The following is a 22,091-nucleotide window of genomic DNA, read 5'->3' on the forward strand; positions in this document are numbered from 1 at the left end:
GACCAAACGCGAACAGATTTAAAAGGAACTGGACAGATTCACGAGGAAGAAAACCCACCAAACACCAGCAGCAGACCGCAGGCCTGCGGAGGGAGAAGCATCGGCACCGGGGCTCTGGGCTGCCTGCCGCCCCGGCTCCAGCGCTCCTGGGCTGGGGGGCTGCGGGACGCAGGAGAACGGGGGCGAGGGAAGGTGGTTACGGCACCTTCGGCGTGGGAGACCAAGCTAAACCCAAGCAGAGATCTGCTGAAAGCATTCATGTCGTGAAAACAGCGGTGATTACTTAAATATAACTAATTTTTTCACAGAATGGTAGAATCACAGAATGGTAGGGGTTGGAAGGGACCTCTGTGGGTCATCTCGTCCAACCCCCCGTCATCTAGTCCAACCCTCCAAATTTTTAAATGTATGTTATTATTTCTTACATCACTAGCTGTTTTACACATAAATTAGTATTTGCTTTAGCTATCGCTTTGTCAGGGACATGACTGAAAAATGTAGGTGACTAAGAAAACCTTGTATTTGAAGGAAGAACAGAAAAATAGGGTCTCAAGAAGAAACCCAGCAAGGAGCATCTGCTGCAAGAGCCCAAAGATTTCGGGAGAAATGGGACAAAACAAACATCATCCTGGGACTGGGCACCACAGAAGTAAGAACCAGCCCTCAAACGTGGGAAAAGATAACCCAGGGTATCACTACAGGGAAAGGTGATGCACAGTGCTGCTTCATGCAGGGAATGGCTATGGAATGCAACCAACGGTTTGGGTTAATACCGTAGAGTCTTTGGTCCATCGCTTTCCAATTTTTCCAATTTCCAAACACAACTGAAATACAGCCCGAGCAGGGACAGGCTGCGCCGACAGCTTCCACGGGCACTACAACTGTCAGCTCTGAACCATCGGGATATCAACCCGAGCTCTGAAAAGCACCCAGAACGGAAGAAAACCCACCTGAGAAGCAAGAACTATTTGAACGAGGCTGGGACGCGCACGGCAACGACCGATGCAGACAGGCAGAGCCCGCTCCTGGCGCGAGCGGCCGGCGGGGAGGGAGGACTGCAACCCAGCCCCGCCAGCATCAAATTTGTCACCCCGCACCCAGGAGCGAGCTGATGAGCCCCACGGACGGCGCTCCCGCAGCAGCACTGTAGATCTTCCCAGCAGGGACGTTCGCAAGGTGACCTGCGAGGCTGTGCTGAACCCCAGCTGAACGAAGTCTGAAAGAACTTCAGGGTCATCATGGCACAGCCTCAGACTGTCTAGAGCCTCGCTCTTCACCTCGGGGTAAAACTGGTCCTTGGGTGTTTCTGCTAGAAGGCAGAGCAGATACTGATCCTACCTAAACAGAAGGCTTCCATCACACTCAACAAGCGCTCCTCCACCTCCCTCCAGCGTTTGGAAGAAAGCCATAAGATGGATGGGTTGAGGAAGATGGAGGATCTTGGGCAAATATTTAATGCAAGTTACATGCAAGACCAAAAAAAGCCCATGAAAGAGCAACCCTAATGGCTTACAAGCCATTAATAAAAGCCTTTTCAAGCCCATCAGGCATTGGCACAACGATAGAGAGTTGGTAGGACCTGCAAACAGCATAGGAAGCAGAGGAAGTTCCGTCTGAAGATGAGGAAGAACTTCTTCCCTCTGAGGGTGACGGAGCCCTGGCCCAGGCTGCCCAGGGAGGCTGTGGAGTCTCCTTCTCTGGAGATATTCCAGCCCCGCCTGGACGCGGTGCTGTGCAGCCTGCTCTGGGTGACCCTGCTTGGGCAGGGGGCTGGGCTGGTTGACCCACAGAGGTCCCTGCCAACCCCGAACATTCTGTGATTCTGTGAAGATGCAACAGGAGAATTCAAGGAAAGAAAGGGTAATACAAGAAATGCTAAACAGATTATTTTCATCTGCCATGCCATGGGACAGATGATATTTTACAAGGGATTAGTCAGAAAAATTGGCTCCAACTGAAGTGTCAATGTAAAGGCTTTAAAATAAATCAATAAAAAGAAAAATAAAGAAGAGCCAAATGACATTTCTACAAGTTTTCAAGAAACTCAAACACAAAATTGTCTAACTTCTAACCACAGAGTAAAAATGAAAGTTTAGATCAACCTAGCACTGAAGTAAAGAAAGTAGAAAATATCAAAAACCAATACTGAAGATGAAGTCCTGTAAATTCAAAGAGCCACCAGCTGACTTCTCCACTAGGAAAGGTAACAAAGATCAGCACACACATGGATAAATACACCGCATCGCACAAGCAACACGGCTTTGCTGGAGGAAAGCGCATGTCTTGCAAATCCTCATTCTCTCAAAAAAAATGACGAGCACATCAGTACAGGAGATCCAGCAAAGAGAACGGATTTGTACTCTCAGCTTTCAACAAAGCCGCCTCCCGAAGGCCCTCAAAGAAACTCCGCTGTCTCCAGGTAACGGGGAAGCGAGGATATTCTTGCAGATTAAGAAATGATTAAGAGAGGGACTACAAAAGCAGGAATTAATACTCAGCTGTGTAAGGGAGGAGTATTATCAGCCAGTTCCCAGTTGTGCAGCTCTGTACTGCTGAACATACTCGTACGGGGCCTGGAAAAAGATGTGGCGTAAACCCAGGTCGTGACGTTTGGCAAGATCCTTAACTTCTTCATCAATGACTTGGATGAAGAGTCAGAGCATACCCTCAGCAAGTTTGCTGATGGCACCAAACTGGGAGGAGTGGTGGATACACCAGCAGGCTGTGCTGCCATTCAGCGTGACATGGACAGGCTGGAGAGTTGGGCAGAGAGGAACCTGATGAGGTTCAACAAGGGCAAATGCAGGGTCCTGCACTTGGGGAGGAACAACCCCAGGCACCAGTACAGGCTGGGGCTGACCTGCTGGGGAGCAGCTTTGTGGAGAGGGACCTGGGTGTCCTGGTGGACGACAGGGTGACCATGAGCCAGCAGTGTGCCCTGGGTGCCAAGAAGGCCAATGGGATCCTGGGGTACATTAGGAGGAGTGTGGGCAGCAGGTCGAGGGAGGTTCTCCTTCCCCTCTACTCTGCCCTGGGGAGGCCCCATCTGCAGTACTCTGTCCAGTGCTGGGCTCCCCACTTCAAGAAAGATGAGGAGCTACTGGAGAGAGTCCAGCGGAGGGCTACGAGGATGAGGAGGGGACTGGAGCATCTCTCCTACGAGGAGAGGCTGAGGGAGCTGGGCTTCTTCAGCCTGGAGAAGACAAGGCTGAGAGGGGACCTTAGAAATGCCTACAAATATCTGCAGGGTGGGGGTCAGGAGGACGGGGCCAGACTCTTTCCAGTAGTGCCCAGCGACAGGACAAGGGACAATGGGCACAAACTGAAGCAGAGGAAGCTCCAGCTGAAGATGAGGAAGAACTTCTTCCCTCTGAGGGTGACGGAGCCCTGGCCCAGGCTGCCCAGGGAGGCTGTGGAGTCTCCTTCTCTGGAGATATTCCAGCCCCGCCTGGACGCGGTGCTGTGCAGCCTGCTCTGGGTGACCCTGCTTGGGCAGGGGGTTGGGCTGGGTGACCCACAGAGGTCCCTTCCAACCCCGAACATTCTGTGATTCTATGGGGGGGAAAAAAGCCCTGTGCCATAGGTACCCACAAGCGGGCTCTCCGTTACCTAACGAGCAGTCCAGAAAGAGGAGGAAGCCTAGAGCTACAGCGAGTAATTAGCTGACAACCTGAGCTGACAGTTAAGCAGCAGAACCAGCCGCTCGCTGCCCCCAAGAAAACCCCAGCGCTGAGCAACGACCGGGCCAAGAGCAGAGACAACCCAGAAGCTCGTTACGTCCCCAGTGAACTCACGACGCTCCTGTATTTTGGATACGGAGCAAAGACCTCGCAAGGCCGTTAAGAAAGAGCATCGAGGTCTGCAGAACAGAAAAAGTGAAGTCGGAAAAAGCAGACGGTGGTTTTTTAGAGGACAAACTCAACAAATGTGGATTCTCCAGCCTGGAAAAAGGACCACTACAGTGGAGTATGACGCAGGCTACATAAACCCCAACAACAGGGCAGAAAGGCTGTCATCTGGGGCTTGTGGCAACACGAGAAGAAGGGAGGACCACGCTGGGTCTTGAGGGAGCAGAGTCAAAACGAACCAGGAGGAGCACGGTTTCACAAATGCGCAGCGTCACTGTGCCAGGCCAAGCCTCCAGGAAAGGCTGGGTCACTTCAAGGAGAAGAATGAACTCAAGCTGCACTCCGCGCTGGAACGACTGGGGAAATATCATATATGCTTGCTTTGCTTTTATATTCCTCCCAAGGACATCCTCAGAGTCTTCGCTGGAGACAGGACCGTTGCATAGATGAGCTTCTGGTCTGAACAAGGACAGATGTTTTCAAATTCTTATGCAAAACACCAAACAACTTCATGCAAGGAACACTATGAAACTCCTCCAAAGCTGGAAGAGCACAGTTTATCGAAGACATTTCTGTGTTGGTCTTTAGTTGAATGAAATAGCCAAAACCAGATTTCAAGAAAGGTTTCATTAATTTATCGACGATGGACAAGGGTTTGAGGCAAGAGCAAGGGAACACTCAACGAAACTTCCAGGAAAAGAAAGCAGAAGGTGCTTGAAGAACCAGGCAGGGATGGGCCCCCCAGCCTCACTAATATGATGGTCCTCAGGGCAGGAGCTGCAGAAACGGCCAGGATCGCCTTCCACCACTGAATGCTAAGCTAGATGGACCGCCTGTCCGAAGCAGCAAGGCACTTCTTACCCACCTACGCTAGCCTGTCTTTCCTCAGACTGGTCTACGTGTACTCTGAGGGTGATGGAGCCCTGGACCAGTCTGCCCAGGGAGGCTGTGGAGTCTCCTTCTCTGGAGATATTCCAGCCCCGCCTGGACACGGTGCTGTGCAGCCGGTTCTGGGTGACCCTGCTTGGGCAGGGGGTTGGGCTGGGTGACCCACAGAGGTCCCTTCCAACCCCGACCATGCTGTGATTATTATCAGAGGACACAACTACGCTGGCTTCCCCACTCGAGAAGGCAGGTCTCCACCGACATGAAGCATCGGCAGATTGCGGCATGACGCAGAAGACACGGCTGACTTGGGACCAGGATTGTAAAACGTGAAAATGCACCCTCGAAGCGGTGGCTTCTACTTGCGAGCTACTGCCCCGCTCGCAAGACTCTTCACGTGCCGAAGGCATCACCGAAGACGGCAGCGTGCTGATGGATTGATTCTAGCTCTGTCGAAGAGCGTGTTTATTGTCATAATTCATCTCCTAAAACTTTCCCAGCGTGTCGCTGCGGAGAACAATTCTGCACTGGAAGGCAGAGGGACAGAATGATGAAGTGCAGCCTTCTCACATCCTTCTGGTGGGACTCGGGATCGTAAATCTTGGATTATTGAATAAACTTCCAGGAATCGGTATCTCAGCGAGGATAATTCTATCTAGCAAAGCATCTCGTGTAACCGATAGGCTGCAGCCTTCTATTAGAGAATCCCAGCCAGACTTTTTATAGTTTTAAATTCTAGCACAAACTCCCGCTGTTCTGGTGGAACAGTCCTTTCTGAAACAGCAGCCTGGAAATTATGTTTCTATGTTACGAAGAGTGGAAAAACTTTCGGCCTGCTGTAGGTGACCCTGCTTGGGCAGGGGGTTGGGCTGGGTGACCCACAGAGGTCCCTTCCAACGCCAACCATCCTGTGATTCTGTGAACTTCCACCATCTCGGTATTCACCGCTGATGATCTTCCCAAATTATGAGGAAGCGACATCGCTGGATGGGAGTCATATTCTGCTGATACTGCGCGACAGTTCACCACCCTCCTGTCACGGGAAGCTTCACATTCTTATAAAATAGACCGTGCAGCACGATGTGACTGCTCTGGGAATAAAATTACTGTGAAACCAGCACCTCGAGGGGAACACACATCACGTTTCTCCTGGAAAAGCCGCGTGTCGCGGCGCATAACGTCATACAAACACCACGTCAGCAGCGGCGAGAGCAGCACGCGGGGTTAACGCGTGCATCAGGTGGCCAGGACACCGCACCGCTTCACACCTCTGCAAATCAAAAGCCAACGCTTGGCTTAAAATTCACCGCGGCCAACGCTGCCCTGCACTCCCTGGAAAGGATTTCCCCCCTGCTGCCTACCCGAGCTGCGTGACCGTCGGGACCGCGGCTCATCGGCCGTGCCACTGCGCTCCCTGGGGACCGGGACGGAGGCACGGCGGCTCTGGCTGGGCCAGCTCCAACGGCTTCCTCGGGAAAAGCAGGGAAACGAGAGCGCGTGCCCAGGCTCAGGGGAGGTTCAGGGGCTTAGGAGGAGCCTAGGACTTGCGTCAAGATCCAAGAAACACTTCTGCAGCCTCCAATGCCGACACAGCCCAGCAGTACTGCCTGCTGAATATCTACAGCTGCTACCAAACTCCACGTTTTCGTACTGTTCAGCTTCTGATTCAGACAGTGGGTTTTCCAGGAGACTGATCCAGAAGACACGGGAAATCCAGGCACTGTGCTGGCTGGCTCCCCAAGGCACAGGGGCAGGAGACTGCATTCACACTCCTACCTCTTAACGTCCCTCCGCAAGGTTTTCCATCCTCAGCTGCCACCAGGAAGGCTTCTGCAGAACTGGTGTAACGATGGTTGGGTTAAGTTGGACTCTATCAGTCCAATTTAGACGTAGAATCCTCTTTTGAGGGAGAAAGAGAGAGTGATTCTACGTCGCGCGCACAGCAGCAGCAATACGTTGCGAAGGAAGCGCTCTCAACGGAATGGCAAGACTGCGCACAGAAATGCAGCCCTGAAATGGGAGACTTTCTCCTCAGACAGTGACAAATTAAGAAGAGACTGTATTTAGTTTCTTCTTCTTTCAGAGACCTCAAAAAATGTGATGCCCATGTGTTAGTGCCTGAACCCACCCTCCATTCTTGCTGCATTAGTCCCGCTCGCAGCCATTCCACCCAGGATCACGTGTGTAATCCAAAACATGTGTCCAGCGCCGTGTTCCCTATTTGCCAATTATTTCATTGGCTTTATTTGCTCTCTGAGAGACAGGCAGAGCAATACTTTTTTATTTCCTGTATTGAACTATGAACTGGTCTTTGCCAAACATTTGGGTATACCGTGGTATGCTCTTCACGGACAGAGTCACCCTCAGCAAGGTCAGAGGTGGCTCTCCTCCCTACGGGGACATGCTGCCCCCACTGCTCCCCCCCTCCATGGAAGGGGATGAAAGTTGGGCTGAGAGGAACCTGATGAGGTTCAACAAGGGCAAGGGCAGGGTCCTGCACCTGGGGAGGAACAACCCCAGGCACCAGTACAGGCTGGGGCTGACCTGCTGGGGAGCAGCTCTGCGGAGAGGGACCTGGGTGTCCTGGTGGGCAACAGGGTGACCACGAGCCAGCAGTGTGCCCTGGCTGCTAAGAAGGCCAATGGGATCCTGGGGTGCATTAGGAGGAGTGTGGGCAGCAGGGCGAGGGAGGTTCTCCTTCCCCTCTGCTCTTCCGTGGGGAGGCCCCATCTGCAGTGCTGTGTCCAGTGCTGGGCTCCCCAGTTCAAGAAAGATGAGGAGCTGCTGGAGAGAGTCCAGCGGAGGGCTACGAGGATAAGGAGGGGACTGGAGCATCTGTCCTGCGAGAAGAGGCTGAGGGAGCTGGGCTTGTTCAGCCTGGAGAAGAGAAGGCTGAGAGGGGACCTTCTAAACGCCTCTAAATATCTGCAGGGTGGGGGTCAGGAGGATGGGGCCAAGCTCTTTTCAGTGGTGCCCAGCGACAGGACAAGGGGCAATGGGCACAAACTGAAGCAGAGGAAGCTCCAGCTGAACCCGAGGAAGAACTTCTTCCCTCTGAGGGTGACGGAGCACTGGCCCAGGCTGCCCAGGGAGGCTGTGGAGTCTCCTTCTCTGGAGATATTCAAGCCCCGCCTGGACGCGGTGCTGTGCAGCCTGCTCTGGGTGACCCTGCTTGGGCAGGGGGTTGGACTGGGTGACCCACAGAGGGCCCTGCCAGCCCCAACCATTCTGTGATTCTGTGATACAGAAGTATCACCGCACCCAGCACTGCAGGCCATTCGACCACTGAAGACAACCAGATCAGACCCCAAACCCAGCGGGACCAGGCACTTCGCTGGCGCGGTGTCTTCCGCACAAACTCCGAAGCAAAGCCCTTCGGTGACACATTCAATTCACAAAAAGCAAAGCACTGCTGTAATTACGTTTAACTCACCAAAAGAAGCAGCAGCACTAAAATTCATGAGTAAAGGAGGCAAAGGTCAGCTACGACATATTTATTTCCACGCAGTTCTCGCTATCTCTCTGCGCCTACTGAACCAAGCAGCCAGTCCTTCCGCACGCCAGGACGCGCCGTCAAACCACCCCCCACCTCGATTCTGTCCCTTTGGTGCCAGCCCAGGGTGTCAAAGCAGATGCGAGGGGAGACAGGAGGGCAAGGGAGAGCCTCGGGAGGCAGCCGCGGCGCCCGGCCTCAACTCACCCATGATGCTGTCCGTCCCGTTGGCCGGGGGTGTGCAAGAGGACGCGCTGTAATGGTTCGTGCCACTGCGGTGGAAGGTGGACATCGGAGGAAGACTGGAATTGATGTCTGCTGAGGAGTGTGATGGGTAGCTCTGTGGCAAAAGGGATAAAAAAAGGAAGTATTTTAAGTCTTGAGAAGACGGAAGGCAGCAGGCTGCTCATGCTGCCCCAGTCCCAAGTGCTGTTGTTCTTCACCCAACTGAGCCAAGCAGAATGCTCCCCATGACTAGGCAGGGAGCGTGGTTTGCTACCCTAATTTGACATCTTCTGGAGGAGACACAGCATACACCTATCGGATATGGACAAACATCCCCAGTGGATGGGTCACAACTGATGAAGGTACCACAGCGGTGTCATGAGAACCTGTTTTGAGAGGGACAGCTACCGGCTGGAGGCAAAGCCTTCCGAGGGAAGCGGCAGAAACCCCATACTGCTTTTGACATGAAACCCAAGATCTGACTGCAAGACGCTGACGGCTGGCATTACAGAACGTGCCGTAAGGAAGCACCCCGGCACCCCAGGTCATCAACTTTCTCCCACCGCAGCGTCTCCGTGCGACAGACGACTGAAAATGCAACGGACCACGTTCTCCAAACAAGTGTGGGACACGCGTCGGGGCAGAATGCAGAAGACACTGGTAGCTGGCTCAGCACAAACCTTCGTGACTGCGACACAACATTGCTGCCGTCAGGTTTTTTGCTGAGTTTGCATTACTGTCAACCTGGCTCACCTTAGTGCCCTTCGTCACAGTCTTTTCCTAACGGGTGGAAGACAGCGTGTGTAGACAGGTCCTACAACATGCCCAGCTCCTCTCTCGCTCACAGCATTGCCCCAGCAGAGAGGAGGTCCTGCAGAAGACCTGCAGGTTTTGGAGACCCTGATGTAAAGCCTCCTTAGAAACACGGGCAGCTGGGGACACGGGGCAGGACCTGGCTCAGCATCAAGGCACTGGGGTGTTGGAGCGAGACCATCTCTGTGCCCTCTGCCTCTGCAGGTGGCTCACAGTAGGCTGGCTGAAAACTTTCTTCCCTTTATTTGTACTCTTCCATTAATTTTACAGGATTTCTTGAAATTAAGTGCCAAGTAAGTGAATACTTCAAAGTCATCTCAAAGAATGTAAACAACAACCCAAATCTATTTTTCTCATCCCTAAGAAAAATGACCATCACCACTGAGAAGTCTGAACATTTTCAGGCTTTGACTCACTCCAAACCATGCCAGGACTTCAGCTCTGAACCCAGCCAGCACAGCTCAACAGGATTTCCCATGTGATGGAGAAATGAGCAGAGAAGGACTGCTGCTGTCAACGGTCTGAAACCTGAGGGACCCCATGTCCCCTGCTCAAGGGCTGTTCCACGCCACGCAGGCCAGCGCTGGTTTGGGATTTTCTCAGGGGGAGAAACCAAACCACTACTGCCAAACATTTTAGGAAAAACACGGGATCTGAAGACAGCTTAGTGTAGAACTGTTCTCTGTACCTCTCCTGGAGCACCTCACCTACGAGGAGAGGCTGAGGGAGCTGGGGCTGCTCAGCCTGGAGAAGAGAAGGCTCCGGGGTGACCTTAGAGCAGCTGCCAGTGCCTGAAGGGGCCGACAGGAAGGATGAAGAGGGGCTTTTCACAAGGGGGTGTAGGGATAGGACAAGGGGGAACGGCTCTAAACTAAAAGAGGGCAGATTCAGATGAGATATTAGGAAGAAATTCTTCCCCATGAGGGTGGTGAGGCCCTGGCTCAGGCTGCCCAGAGAAGCTGTGGCTGCCCCCTCCCTGGCAGGGTTCAAGGCCAGGTTGGATGGAGCTCTGAGCACCCTGGGCTGGTGGAAGATGTCTCTGCTGATGGCAGGGGGGTTGGAACCAGATGACCTTTAAGGTCCCTTCCAACCCAAACCGTTCTATGATTCTATGCATCCATTTAGAAAATCACTGATCTGCCTGAGAAAATAAAAATGACAAAGAGCAGCTTTTCTTTCTTTCTTTCTTTTGCTGTACGCATTTTCTCTGCAGGTCACTGAGAAGTTAAGGACGTCTGCAGAGAACCAAAGTGAAATCGCTCGACCTCCCCTCGACGAGCTGACCACTCGCGGATGCTCCAGCTGACCACAAACTGCTGACCTCTCACTGATGCTCCAGCAGAAAGTACGTGGAGAGGACTGAAAGCATCGCTGCCTCCCTTCTGTCCCCGTGTCACCTCAAATGCAGAAGGCTCTGCCAGCCCAGACGTACATAATCAATGATTAGTATCAGCGTCGTCGGCACTGAGCACCTACAACTTGGACTGGTCCTCACTATCGCTGAAATTTAGGATAAATACAATAATACCTACATAGATGTATTCTGGGGAGTTTAGGTGGAACATCCTCCCCGATATTTTGGGGAGTTTAGGTGGAACACCCTCACGGATATTTCAGGGAGTTTAGGTGGAACATCCTCCCCGATATTTTGGGGAGTTTAGGTGGAACATCCTCCCCGACATTTTGGGGAGTTTAGGTGGAACATCCTCCCCGATATTTTGGGGAGTTTAGGTGGAAGACCCCGACCCATTTTACAGAAAGAAATATTTTACATCGTAGAAATATTTTAGCTCTTCGTAAAAAACCCTGCATGTTACAAACACAAGAAATTCAGATTCAAGGTAAAGTTAGCTGCACAAATGTTTGCAGACTGGGCCCTGCTGTCTTGCCACTACCCTGAGCTGGTGGCACGAAAAGCCACCTCATTCTGACAAATGAGCACCAGTGTAGATAACAAATTAGATAAAATTGGGTTTTAAAAGTCACGCTCAATTTTTGTTAGAGATGCTTGTCACTTCAGAGCAACGTGAAGTTTGCTTCGAGCCTTATTATGCCTTTTCTAAGGACATGATTAAGCAGTTTTGGAGGCAATTTCTTTTGCTTTTTATGAATTTTACAGAGCGGTGAGCTAACCTCGGTGAATGTGAGACTTTAAAGATTTATTTTGCAAACTAATCTTCGGTTTGCATGTGTGTGTTTAATTCTTCTTCTTTCCAAAAAGAGGGTTCTGCAAGACTTCAGAGCCAGGGACTCCTTCCTCCCTTAAAACCAGTGCTCCTCACTGCTCTCCCTAATCAACCGTCTTCAAGGGTGCAAAGCAGGGGCACAGAGCAGAGGAACGCTACTCGTAATGTTTCACATATTTTGAGAAAAATGACTTCACTTTCGCTGTCTGTTCATTTCGTTACCTCTCACTTCAAAACAAAACCAAAAAACTGATGGAACACAGTGTTATTTCTACATCATCAATTCAGCCACGGTGTTGGAGAACATCCCCTAAGCTGTACTCAGACCATATTTAATCCCAATCTTATTCTATTCCAATACAATAGACGGAATCAGTCCCGGCAACTTCCTCCTGTGAGAGATCAGAACGTACTGGAGAAAATGAAAAAAACCCTCCCTTTTTTAAAGCAGAAAATTGATGCTAGATGGGTATCCATCAAGTCAGAGCAGCGAAGGACACTGACTGCCACAAATTCCAAACACCAGAACGCAGAGGCGTGCGCCGTGGTGAGGCCCTGGCCCAGGCTGCCCAGAGAAGCTGTGGCTGCCCCCTCCCTGGCAGGGTTCAAGGCCAGGTTGGATGGAGCTCTGAGCACCCTGGGCTGGTGGAAGATGTCCCTGCTGATGGCTGGGGGGTGGGACCAGGTGGTCTAGAAGGTCCCTTCCAACCCAAACCATTCCTGTGATTTCTCAAACTCGTTTTTTTCACAGTGTTGGGAACACATAATGGTACGAGGAGAACATCTCAGCGGCACTCCGTGACGGCGTGCCCGCGGTAGGTGCCCCCCATCCCATGCCTTACCAAGCGGTCGTGCGGGTGCAGGCTGCAGTAGCTGCTGGACTGGGGGATGTGGGAAGAGTTGCCCAGCATGCCCCCGTACCCGGGCTGGTTCATCCCGCTGGAGGAGCTCCACGGGTCGCTGCTGTGATGGCCATCTGCAAGACAGGAGGGAAACACCGCTGGCTCGCAGGTCTCCTGCTGCTTTATTCCTGCCCCGGTACCACAAACTCACGTACACCCACTCCACTGAAACAAACCCCACCAGAGACCAAAGTCTGAGCACTAAAACGAAATACTCTGACGCCTACAGAACGAGGATGGCCAACGAGCTTTGGGGAAGCCCCAACTTGGTAAGCGACCAGATAATTCCTGAATTTTGACCGTTTCCGCAGCCGGAAAGTTAGTTCTGAGTTGTTTCGTTGTTGCTTTTTGTTGGTTTGTCAAAAAGGAGAGCAGCACCGCTAGTACGGTTTCGCTTTTTAGGGATTTGACAGCGCGTGCCTCCGCACCTCCCCAGCGCAGCGTTCGTCCTTCAGGCCCGGTCCCTGCCGGGGCACAGCGCGCACGGAGGAGTACAGAAAGGGCTCCCCATATTTTATAAAGTCAAATATTTGCTTACATATTTCACATTTAATTAGACACGCTGAAATGGAATTGAAATAATGCGATGAAATGCATTTTCTGCTGGAAGAATGTCAACATGTTAGCTAAAAAAAAGGAAAAAAAAGGTAACTTTCCCATAATGACCAGCAGACCTGGAAGACGGGTACGTGGGCTGGAAAAGTTGCCAGCTTTTTCGAACTACAGGAGTTGCTCTAAGCAGAAATTCTGCTGTCTCACCTGCAGCCCTGCTTTATTTCTACGCTTCCACCAGCCGGGCAGCAGCCGCCCTTCCAGCATCACCTGCCCACGGCTGTCGGAACAGTCACGCAACTCAGATTTCTGTCTGCAGTCCCAATCTGAGCGAAGGTAACATTTAAAACCCCAGACCAGCTAAGGGTAAATATTTGCCATCGTTAGAACCCTATTAATCCCCAGCTTTGTAGCTCCGCAGAAGCCTCCAAGCAGCCTGTGCTTTGGGTGGTATTTATTCACGTTTTCAGCCAAGAGTGCAGTTTTCTTTCCAGTCGTGGTCCACACTTCCCACCACTGCCCAGGACATGGTCCAGGTCCTTCCCCTCGCAGGCAGCCAGCTCGTCCTCAGACCCCAGTGTCCTCGACGGAAGGGCCAGCGCCGTGGCCGAGCGCCGCAGGAGACAGCTCGCTCACCGGGAGCCAGGGCGCTGAGCCATGCCCGCGGCTGCTGAGCAGCGCCCGTGACCTTAGGGTGGTGGGGACACAAAACTGGGTTCTTTCGGGGGGGGAAGGGGGGGAGGGGTGTTTCCCCTAAGAGTGCAAATTGGAAAGCATATATAGAGAGAATAAAATCCCCTATATACAGAGAACCCATATATAGAGAGAATAAAATCCCGTATATACAGAGAATCCATATATAGAGAGAATAAAATCCCCTATATACAGAGAATCCATATATAGAGAATAAAATCCCGTATATACAGAGAATCCATATATAGAGAACAAAATCCCATATATACAGAGAATCAAATCCCATATACACAGAGAATCCATATATAGAGAGAATAAAATCCCGTATATACAGAGAATCCATATATAGAGAGAATAAAATCCCATATATACAGAGAATCCTTGTATAGAGAGAATAAAATCCCATATATACAGAGAATCCATATATAGAGAGAATCAAATCCAGTCCCTTGCCCTGTGAATACTTTAGCCTAGCAGTCCTGCTGAGTTAAACAGGTTTACCTACCCTTTACTTAGCCTGAAGCAGAGCATATGGGGAAGGACTGAAAAGCTAATTATTTCTTACCCTAAACATGGCAAAAGATGAGCACCCTGACTGCGTGCGGACCTTTCCCCACTCTAGGAATCTTCTTTACTAAGGTGTGCTGAAATTCACTGTGCTTGCACGTACCCACTGCGAGAAATACAAGGTGGTAGCAGTGAATACGTGAAAACTCCTAGCTAGGAGTACGTCTGTTGGCGTGGAATTAGAGCAGCGTTTTGAAAACGAAGCCGCTGCTCTCAGTGAGGATGGGGGAATAATTTTCACGTATTCACTGCTACCACCTTGTATTTCTCGCAGTGGGTACGTGCAAGCACAGTGAAATAAAACAACAAACCAGAAAGTACCGCGCTAAGGCGGGCGCCCACGCGCGTGCTGGGGAAAAGGGCTCACCGCCCCGCTTCACCCGGGATCGAACCAGCCCGGTCAGAGCGCCGACGGCCAAGGGACAGCCGGACAGGTCTGCATTCGAAGGGCAGCCTTACAGACCGCAGGGTGAGACCTCCCGACTGCATCGAAACCAGCAAACGCGGGCAGGGCAGCTCTCCTGCCGAAAGCAGCGCCTTACCTTGCATGAAGAAGGAGCTAGGAAAAGTGCTGGCTGCTGGTTTCGAGGACGGATAACCCGGTGAATCCCTATTGTAGTCGGCAGTGCTTGCTGACGGGGCATAAACCTACGGAAAAAAAGACTCATTTAGGACGCCTTTAGCGGGAAGCAGGAAAGAAATATCGAGTTTTCCCCTTGCTCGGTATAAATCAGTTCACGACACCACATCATTCTTCTCTCGGAACACAAAAACTTCAGCATGTGTGTGACTGGAAAATAAATTTGAAGCTTCAAAAGAAACCCCAGCCTGACATTTTCCAGCTTTCAGCCAGGCTATCTGCAAGGTATTTGTCAAACTGTGTATTTCTGTAAATAAAACGAGCAAACAGATGTACATATGTTCTTCCTACAGCACTGCAGAGCTTAAAATAAACAAGAACTTGAAACAACGCTGATTTTCTCGTACGAAAGCGGACGGGCTTCGCCCTCGTAAGAACAAAACAGAAAGCACTGCAAGGCACTCAAATACTTTATTTCCCAAACTAGAAAAAAAAAGAGAAATTTAGAAAAATATCATTATCAAGAACACCGAAATGACCAACGTCTCTTGGGTTATTAAATTCCCATGGATCAAGCTCTTTCCAGGGACGCTCCAAAGGCCGATTAAAAACCTGGAGCTCCCCAAGACCACCAACACAGCACGTGTGCAGATCAGAAAGGAGGAGAAGAAACAAGGAGGAGAAAAACTCCTCCTTCCGAGGACTCCTTCTATTTCTATTTCTCGGCAACAAGCTTCGTGCGGGTGCCAAAACGCTCATTCACTGGCGTTTGCTCACTGACACACCACGGCTTTCTGCAACTTGCTTTTTGGAGAACATCTGCTCTATTTCTTGCTTTCGTTCCGTTCAACCAGGACAGCATTTCAACCCAAAATAAAACCAAAAATATCCCCCCCCCCCGCCCCGAACCGGCCCGGGCTGCTCAGCGGCGCTCACTCCGCGGAGCGCAGCTCATTCCCTCCGCCGCCGCGCGGACCCCGCTCCTCTGTGCTTTGTTCGCGCGCTGGAGGTGCCTCTCTCTCCAGATGGTCAGGAAGACGGAGGCACTGTCATCTCCTCGATGAAAATGGATACCTTCCTGCCTCCATTTTGCAGCAGGCAAGCTTGGCAGGGCGCCTGCTCCGACGCTGGCGGGTCGCGGCGAGAGGGGAAGCCAAACGCACCGGGCCGAGCGCGGGGCTGGGACCAGCACCCCCGGCCGGGGCAGGGCGAGCAAAAGGGCTTCTCCCCTTCGAAAAACTAAACAACGCCCCAACTTGAAAACTGGCCGAGGGCTGCGGGATGCCGAGTGACCGCCCCGCGCGCCTCGGGGGTCCCAGCGCCCACGGGAAGAGCAGGGCCTTGGGATGGGGCCACGCAGCCGCTCCCCAGGCGCCGTGAGCCCCAACAGCGCGCGTCCAGGACAAGCCTGACCCTACAAATCAAAGCAAAAGTCTATTTTACTGCAGCGCCTTACGGTCAAGACCGACGTGGGTTCGGGGTGCCGGGAGCTCGGGAGGACGAGCAAGGCCCCACCAAGAGGCAGCGACACCCAAAGACACCCGGGATGGGTAAAACCAGGGACGAGGCAGCTCTGCGCCCAGCCGGTCAAACCAACCCACAGCGAAGCCACCGGCCCGCGCCGCCGAGCGGGACGCACCGGCTGGGACGCCGTCCCTGCCAAGTGCCACCACACCGGCATCGCAGGAGCAACCGTCTTGGCTCGTGTCTCAGCGTTTAACCGGGTTCAAGGTGCAAAGACATAAATATTACAATGCCATAACCCATCGCTTGGGACAGCTGACCCCGCCGCGGCAGTGATTTTGGAGGGCCGTGATTTCGGAGCAGGGCTGCCTCGTGCTCTCGCTGGGCACCGATGTCCCAGCCTCCACCGTGACCTGGCGTGGCCCCAGAATGGTTGGGGTTGGAAGGGACCTCTGTGGGTCACCCAGTCCAACCCCCTGCCCAAGCAGGGTCACCCAGAGCAGGCTGCACAGCACCGCGGCCAGGCGGGGCTGGAATATCTCCAGAGAAGGAGACTCCACAGCCTCCCTGGGCAGCCTGGGCCAGGGCTCCATCACCCTCAGAGGGAAGAAGTTCTTCCTCAAGTTCAGCTGGAGCTTCCTCTGCTTCAGTTTGTGCCCGTTGCCCCTTGTCCTGGCGCTGGGCACCACTGGAAAGAGTCTGGCCCCATCCTCCTGACACCCACCCTGCAGATATTTAGAGGCATTTCTAAGGTCCCCTCTCAGCCTTCTCTTCTCCAGGCTGACCAAGCCCAGCTCCCTCAGCCTCTCCTCGTAGGAGAGATGCTCCAGTCCCCTCCTCATCCTCGTAGCCCTCCGCTGGACTCTCTCCAGTAGCTCCTCATCTTTCCTGAACTGGGGAGCCCAGAACTGGACACAGGACTCCAGATGGGGCCTCCCCAGGGCAGAGCAGAGGGGGAGGAGAACCTCCCTCGCCCTGCTGCCCACACTCCTCCTAATGCACCCCAGGATCCCACTGGCCTTCTTGGCAGCCAGGGCACACTGCTAGCCAAAATCAGTGCCAGCTTGCAGAGCGTCGTGTAGCTGGGTGTAACTGTTCCTTGCTCAAGGCAGCTGCTCGATTTACCCTTCTGCTGGTTTTACACAGCGCAAGCCACTGGGCTGCAGCAAATTAACTCCTTTTGCTGCGACAGCTTCCATCACAGGAAGAATTTGGGGAGATAGAAGGATTGTTAAAAAAAAAAATCTTCTTATTTCCTGAAGAAGCACCACCCTTCCAACATAAATATTCCTTCTGTTCAGATTTTTATCACGGTTGGAGTCTCACGTTCTCATGACATCAGCCAAGAGCATGCATGGAAATTCCTCCCCCGTTAAAATCCGCAGCAGTCTCCAGCTCTGCTTCCCCCTGCACCACCAGGGCTCGAGGATCTTCAGCAGGAGACGAGCAACTGGCCGAACGCCGCTCTGCCTGGCCCCTGCCTTTCTGCCCTTCTTCCACAAAGCAAAGTTTAAAAGAAGCCAGAAGGGTTCTTACTTCACCACATTCATAATCTGTCCAAAACTGTCTGCCAGATAACTTTACAACGAAGGAACTGTGCCGATAACCCCGTTTAAACAGAGACATAAATTGTCAGGAGGAAGCGTTGATAAAGAAACCAACCCAATAACTGGATGCCGAATAGCGAAAAGGGATTAAATTTACGGCGCGGGTGAAAATGGTAATATGCTGTCTCCAAAAAGGCAAAAGAGGGTAAACCACAGATGTGCACAAGTGACTTTCTGATGTGACAGAAAACATATTCTAGATTTAAAGATGTTAATATTCTTAAAAGAGAGCCTGAATTTAGAAAATCACTCTGACTCATGCTGGGAGGTTTGAAGAGATGATGAATAACGATCTGGGAAAAACACGCCATTCTGTAACATGACATGATGAAAAAATTATCGCATCGGTGCCGTTTCCAGGAGCCTGCCTGCAAGTTCCAAACACCTTTTCTCCTTCAGTTCCTCCGGGAAGCTCGCCGTCCCGGGAACACGTTTCCACCATCTTCCATTTTCCAGTACTCGGGAGACTCGGTCCGCAGAGCCACCCCGAGCTGAGCATCCCTGGACGCTCGCAGGCCGCACGGACCCCGCGCCTGCTCTCTGCCCGTGGCACCGCGCTCCAGCCCCGGGCACCCGAAGTCCACCAACCGACGGATGAACAGCCTTGAAAACGCCTATGAATAATTCACACCGGCCGCCGAGCGAGCCGGGGCTGAGAAACCCCAGCTCCACGGGTCGGGGATGCGGCCGCCCCTCGCCGACGTCACCGGCGCGGAGCTCCGCGCTCGCCGAGCACCGGAGATGCCTCCAGCGCCGGGGCACGGCGGGCTGGGCCGTGGCCCCGACCCACCGCCGTCTCTCCATCGGCCGGCTGCAGGTGTTTGGAAACCCGGCCCCAGCAAGGTGACGTCGGAGATTTGCTCTTCCCCTTCCATCTTGGCTCTTCTCCCCAGCTCCCTCCGCTCCCAGCCACGGGCCGTGTCGTTGCCAGATGTCAAATTTCCCCTCGGATTGAAATGTGGCTCCACTTCTGCCCTGCGCGAGGCAGGCGGGACGGGAGGGCATCCCTCGGGCGCGCCAGGGCCGTGCAGCCCCATCCCAAAGGGAAATTAGGAAAAATCTGTTACCTGGCACAGACGGGATAAAGGCAAAGCGCGGGCTGCGAAACGCAATCGTGACGGCGAGCGGCGCGTTTCCGTATATGGAGCAACCCGCTTCAACGGGTACCTGCTACAAGGAAACCTTGGCGAAGGGAATAAACCCATCAATCAGCCGCCCGGAGACTTCGGAACACACGGCGAAGCTCCTCGAAAATGAAGATCTCACAGAGGACGGTTATTAACCCGTGAGCGCGTTACCGAACGGCAGAGCGTGCCGGCTCGCGGGGCTGTCAGGAGGAACAAAGCCCCTCGCCGGAACACGCAGCGGGTGCCAGCTCCGCACGGCGGGAAGGGTGCTCGTCGGTGAGCGCCCGACCAGGCAGACAGCACACGGCCCCTGCCAGCCCGCGGCACTGGCCAGGCGATGCCGCTCCTCCCGCCACCTCTGCCAACCGTGCCAGGACCGCTCAGAATCCCAGAATCCCAGAATGGTCAGGGTTGGAAGGGACCTCTGGGGTCACCCAGTCCAACCCCCTGCCCAAGCAGGGTCACCCACAGCAGGCTGCACAGCACCGCGTCCAGGCGGGGCTGGAATATCTCCAGAGAAGGAGACTCCACAGCCTCCCTGGGCAGCCTGGGCAGGGGCTCTGTCACCCTCAGAGGGAAGAAGTTCTTCCTCATCTTCAGCTGGAGCTTCCTCTGCTTCAGTTTGTGCCCATTGCCCCTTGTCCTGGCTTCTGCCAACCGCGACGACCTTCTGGGTCACAGCCCGGGACTCCCCATCCGCAGCGGGCCGAACGCCAGAGCGCGGCAGACGGGGCACGGCACGGTCCTTGCCCACAGCGCAAGGGAGGGAAACGGAAGAAATTAAACGTTAAAAAACCAAAATTTTTAAATAAAATTTTTTAAACCACTGTTTTCTCCTTTAAAACCATCTGAGGGACGCGCCCGGCTGCTGTCCTGGCTCCTCCCGGCGCTGCCACCAGACCAGCGACCGCTGTGCCAGGCTAGGGATGAATTCCCCCAGCTTTCAGCTAAAAAAAAAAAAAACCAACAAAAAATAATTCTGTACTTTCACGTGCGCGAGGAGCAGCCCCGCTCTGGCGCCCGACCTGCTCCAGGCTCCCAGCAGAAGGGCCCTTCCCAAGCAGCAGGTCCCTAATCTCGGCCACATGTTGCCACGGGCGGGGAGAGGAAGAGGAGCGGGGCGCGGGGGCCGACGAAAAGCGCGGCCCCGCCGGCACAGCGCGTTACCAGCCCGGCCGGGGAAGGGGCCGGAAGGAAAACCCACCCACCTCACCCGGCGTTGATTCCATCAACCTGCAATTGCGGCGATCAAAACCAGATGTCGGCTCTTCCAGATCTTTCTCCCAGGACAAACAACGCCGACGGCATTGCCAGCAGACGGTAATCGAGACCATACGAGCCCCGGCACCGTGCACGCAAACCACCCTCCCCGGCCCCGGGAGGGGGATGGAATCGCAGGTCCCGCTGAGCCGTGGAAAACAAGTGTACGGAGCCGGGGGAGCCACCTGCGCGGCACGCCGTCCCCGCCGCCCGGACCGAACGCCGACGGCTGGGCATCGCCGCCGAAAACCGGCCGCACGCAGCCCGCTGTCACCTCGGCATCGCCTCCTTCAGCCAGCGCCGGTTCTCCGGCGTGCCCCGGGCACCGAAAAGCCCGACGGCGGGTTGTGGGTTTAGTGAGTATCTCCCCTCCCGCTGCTGGTGTTTCTGATAAAATCACAGAATCACAGAACGTTCGGGGTTGGCAGGGACCTCTGTGGGTCACCCAGCCCAACCCCCTGCCCAAGCAGGGTCACCCAGAGCAGGCTGCACAGCACCGCGTCCAGGCGGGGCTGGAATATCTCCAGAGAAGGAGACTCCACAGCCTCCCTGGGCAGCCTGGGCCAGGGCTCCGTCACCCTCAGAGGGAAGAAGTTCTTCCTCGGGTTCAGCTGGAGCTTCCTCTGCTTCAGTTTGTGCCCGTTGCCTCTTGTCCTGTCGCTGGGCACCACTGGAAAGAGTCTGGCCCCGTCCTCCTGACACCCACCCTGCAGATATTTGTAAGCATTTATTAGGTCTCCTCTCAGCCTTCTCTTCAGGCTGAACAAGCCCAGCTCCCTCAGCCTCTCCTCGTAGGGGAGATGCTCCAGTCCCCTCCTCATCCTCGTAGCCCTCCGCTGGACTCTCTCCAGTAGCTCCTCATCTTTCTTGAACTGGGGAGCCCAGAACTGGACACAGGACTCCAGATGGGGCCTCACCAGGGCAGAGTAGAGGGGCAGGAGAACCTCCCTCGCCCTGCTGCCCACACTCCTCCTAACGCATCCCAGTCGAGCGAGGCTCCGCAGCCTCTCGGCGAAGATTTGGCACGTCGGTACGGACGCGCTCCCGCAAGCGCGGGACTGGCCCGGCGTACGCACACCCTCCCGCACGCCGCTGCCCCGGCTTCCTCTCGCTCCCCCCAATGCCACCGGGCAGGAACTCGACGCCGGCTCAGAAGCCACTGCCAAGCGCCGGCTCCACCGACCACAGCTGGCTTTGAGGTGTGACACCGAACCCGGGACCAAGCCACCTCTTCGCGGTCGCCGGCTGTCCCGCTCGCACACCGTACGCGTTAGCTGCCTGGCTTTTCTTTCCCCTCATCCCACCCTGTACGATCCCCTAAGCCTGCAGATCCTGCTCCGTTCAAATGTCTTCCAGATGGGGCTGCCGAACGCTGCATCTCGTCAACGCCCAAAGTTAAAAAGGGGTCAACTAAATTAGAGAGGGGAAAAAAAAAAAAATAAATGACATCATTATGTCACCCCCGCGCAGTCATACGCACTCTAAAAAAGCAACAACATAAATAGAGCCGGAGATTTCCAATTTTTTTCTGCCGTTTGTCTTTCCCAAGCAGCCGGTCCGGACGGTGACCGAGGCAGCGCAGGAGCGAACGCACCCAGCCCCGGGCGCCGCCGGCGAGCTCCGCTCTGCCCCGATGCTGCTTCCCGTGGCTCCCACGGAACTGGGAGGCTGAGCTCGCCCACGGTCCCACCAAAGCATCACGGCTTCCAGCGGGCCTTAGGGAGAGAAAGGGAAGAGCGAGAGAAGGAGAAGGGCCAAGAGTGGCCAAGGGGAGACTGCGCGATGGCCGCCTACGGCAAGAGGAAGCCCCAGGGATGAGGGCCAAGAATAGAGTCGTAGGATGGTTTGGGTTGGCAGGGACCTTAAAGATCTTCTGGTTCCAACCCCCC

At 54.0% G+C, this 22,091-nt stretch overlaps 1 protein-coding gene across 15 annotated transcripts in view; it reads right to left on the bottom strand.

Annotated features, from left to right (window-relative positions):
• Positions 1-22,091, bottom strand: part of LOC142358965 (transcription factor 4) — a 245,759-nt gene that overhangs the window by 33,378 nt on the left and 190,290 nt on the right. For all 15 annotated transcript variants that reach the window (XM_075411862.1, XM_075411859.1, XM_075411858.1 and 12 more), the window contains 3 exons: positions 14,707-14,812; positions 12,293-12,426; positions 8,434-8,566 (listed from right to left, as the gene is read on the bottom strand). In XM_075411862.1, the coding sequence (XP_075267977.1) occupies positions 8,434-8,566; positions 12,293-12,426; positions 14,707-14,812 (373 nt within the window). The remainder of the gene's footprint in view (positions 1-8,433; positions 8,567-12,292; positions 12,427-14,706; positions 14,813-22,091) is intronic.

This window comes from Opisthocomus hoazin, chromosome Z (genome assembly GCF_030867145.1).
Source record: "Opisthocomus hoazin isolate bOpiHoa1 chromosome Z, bOpiHoa1.hap1, whole genome shotgun sequence".
Lineage (NCBI taxonomy): Eukaryota > Metazoa > Chordata > Aves > Opisthocomiformes > Opisthocomidae > Opisthocomus > Opisthocomus hoazin.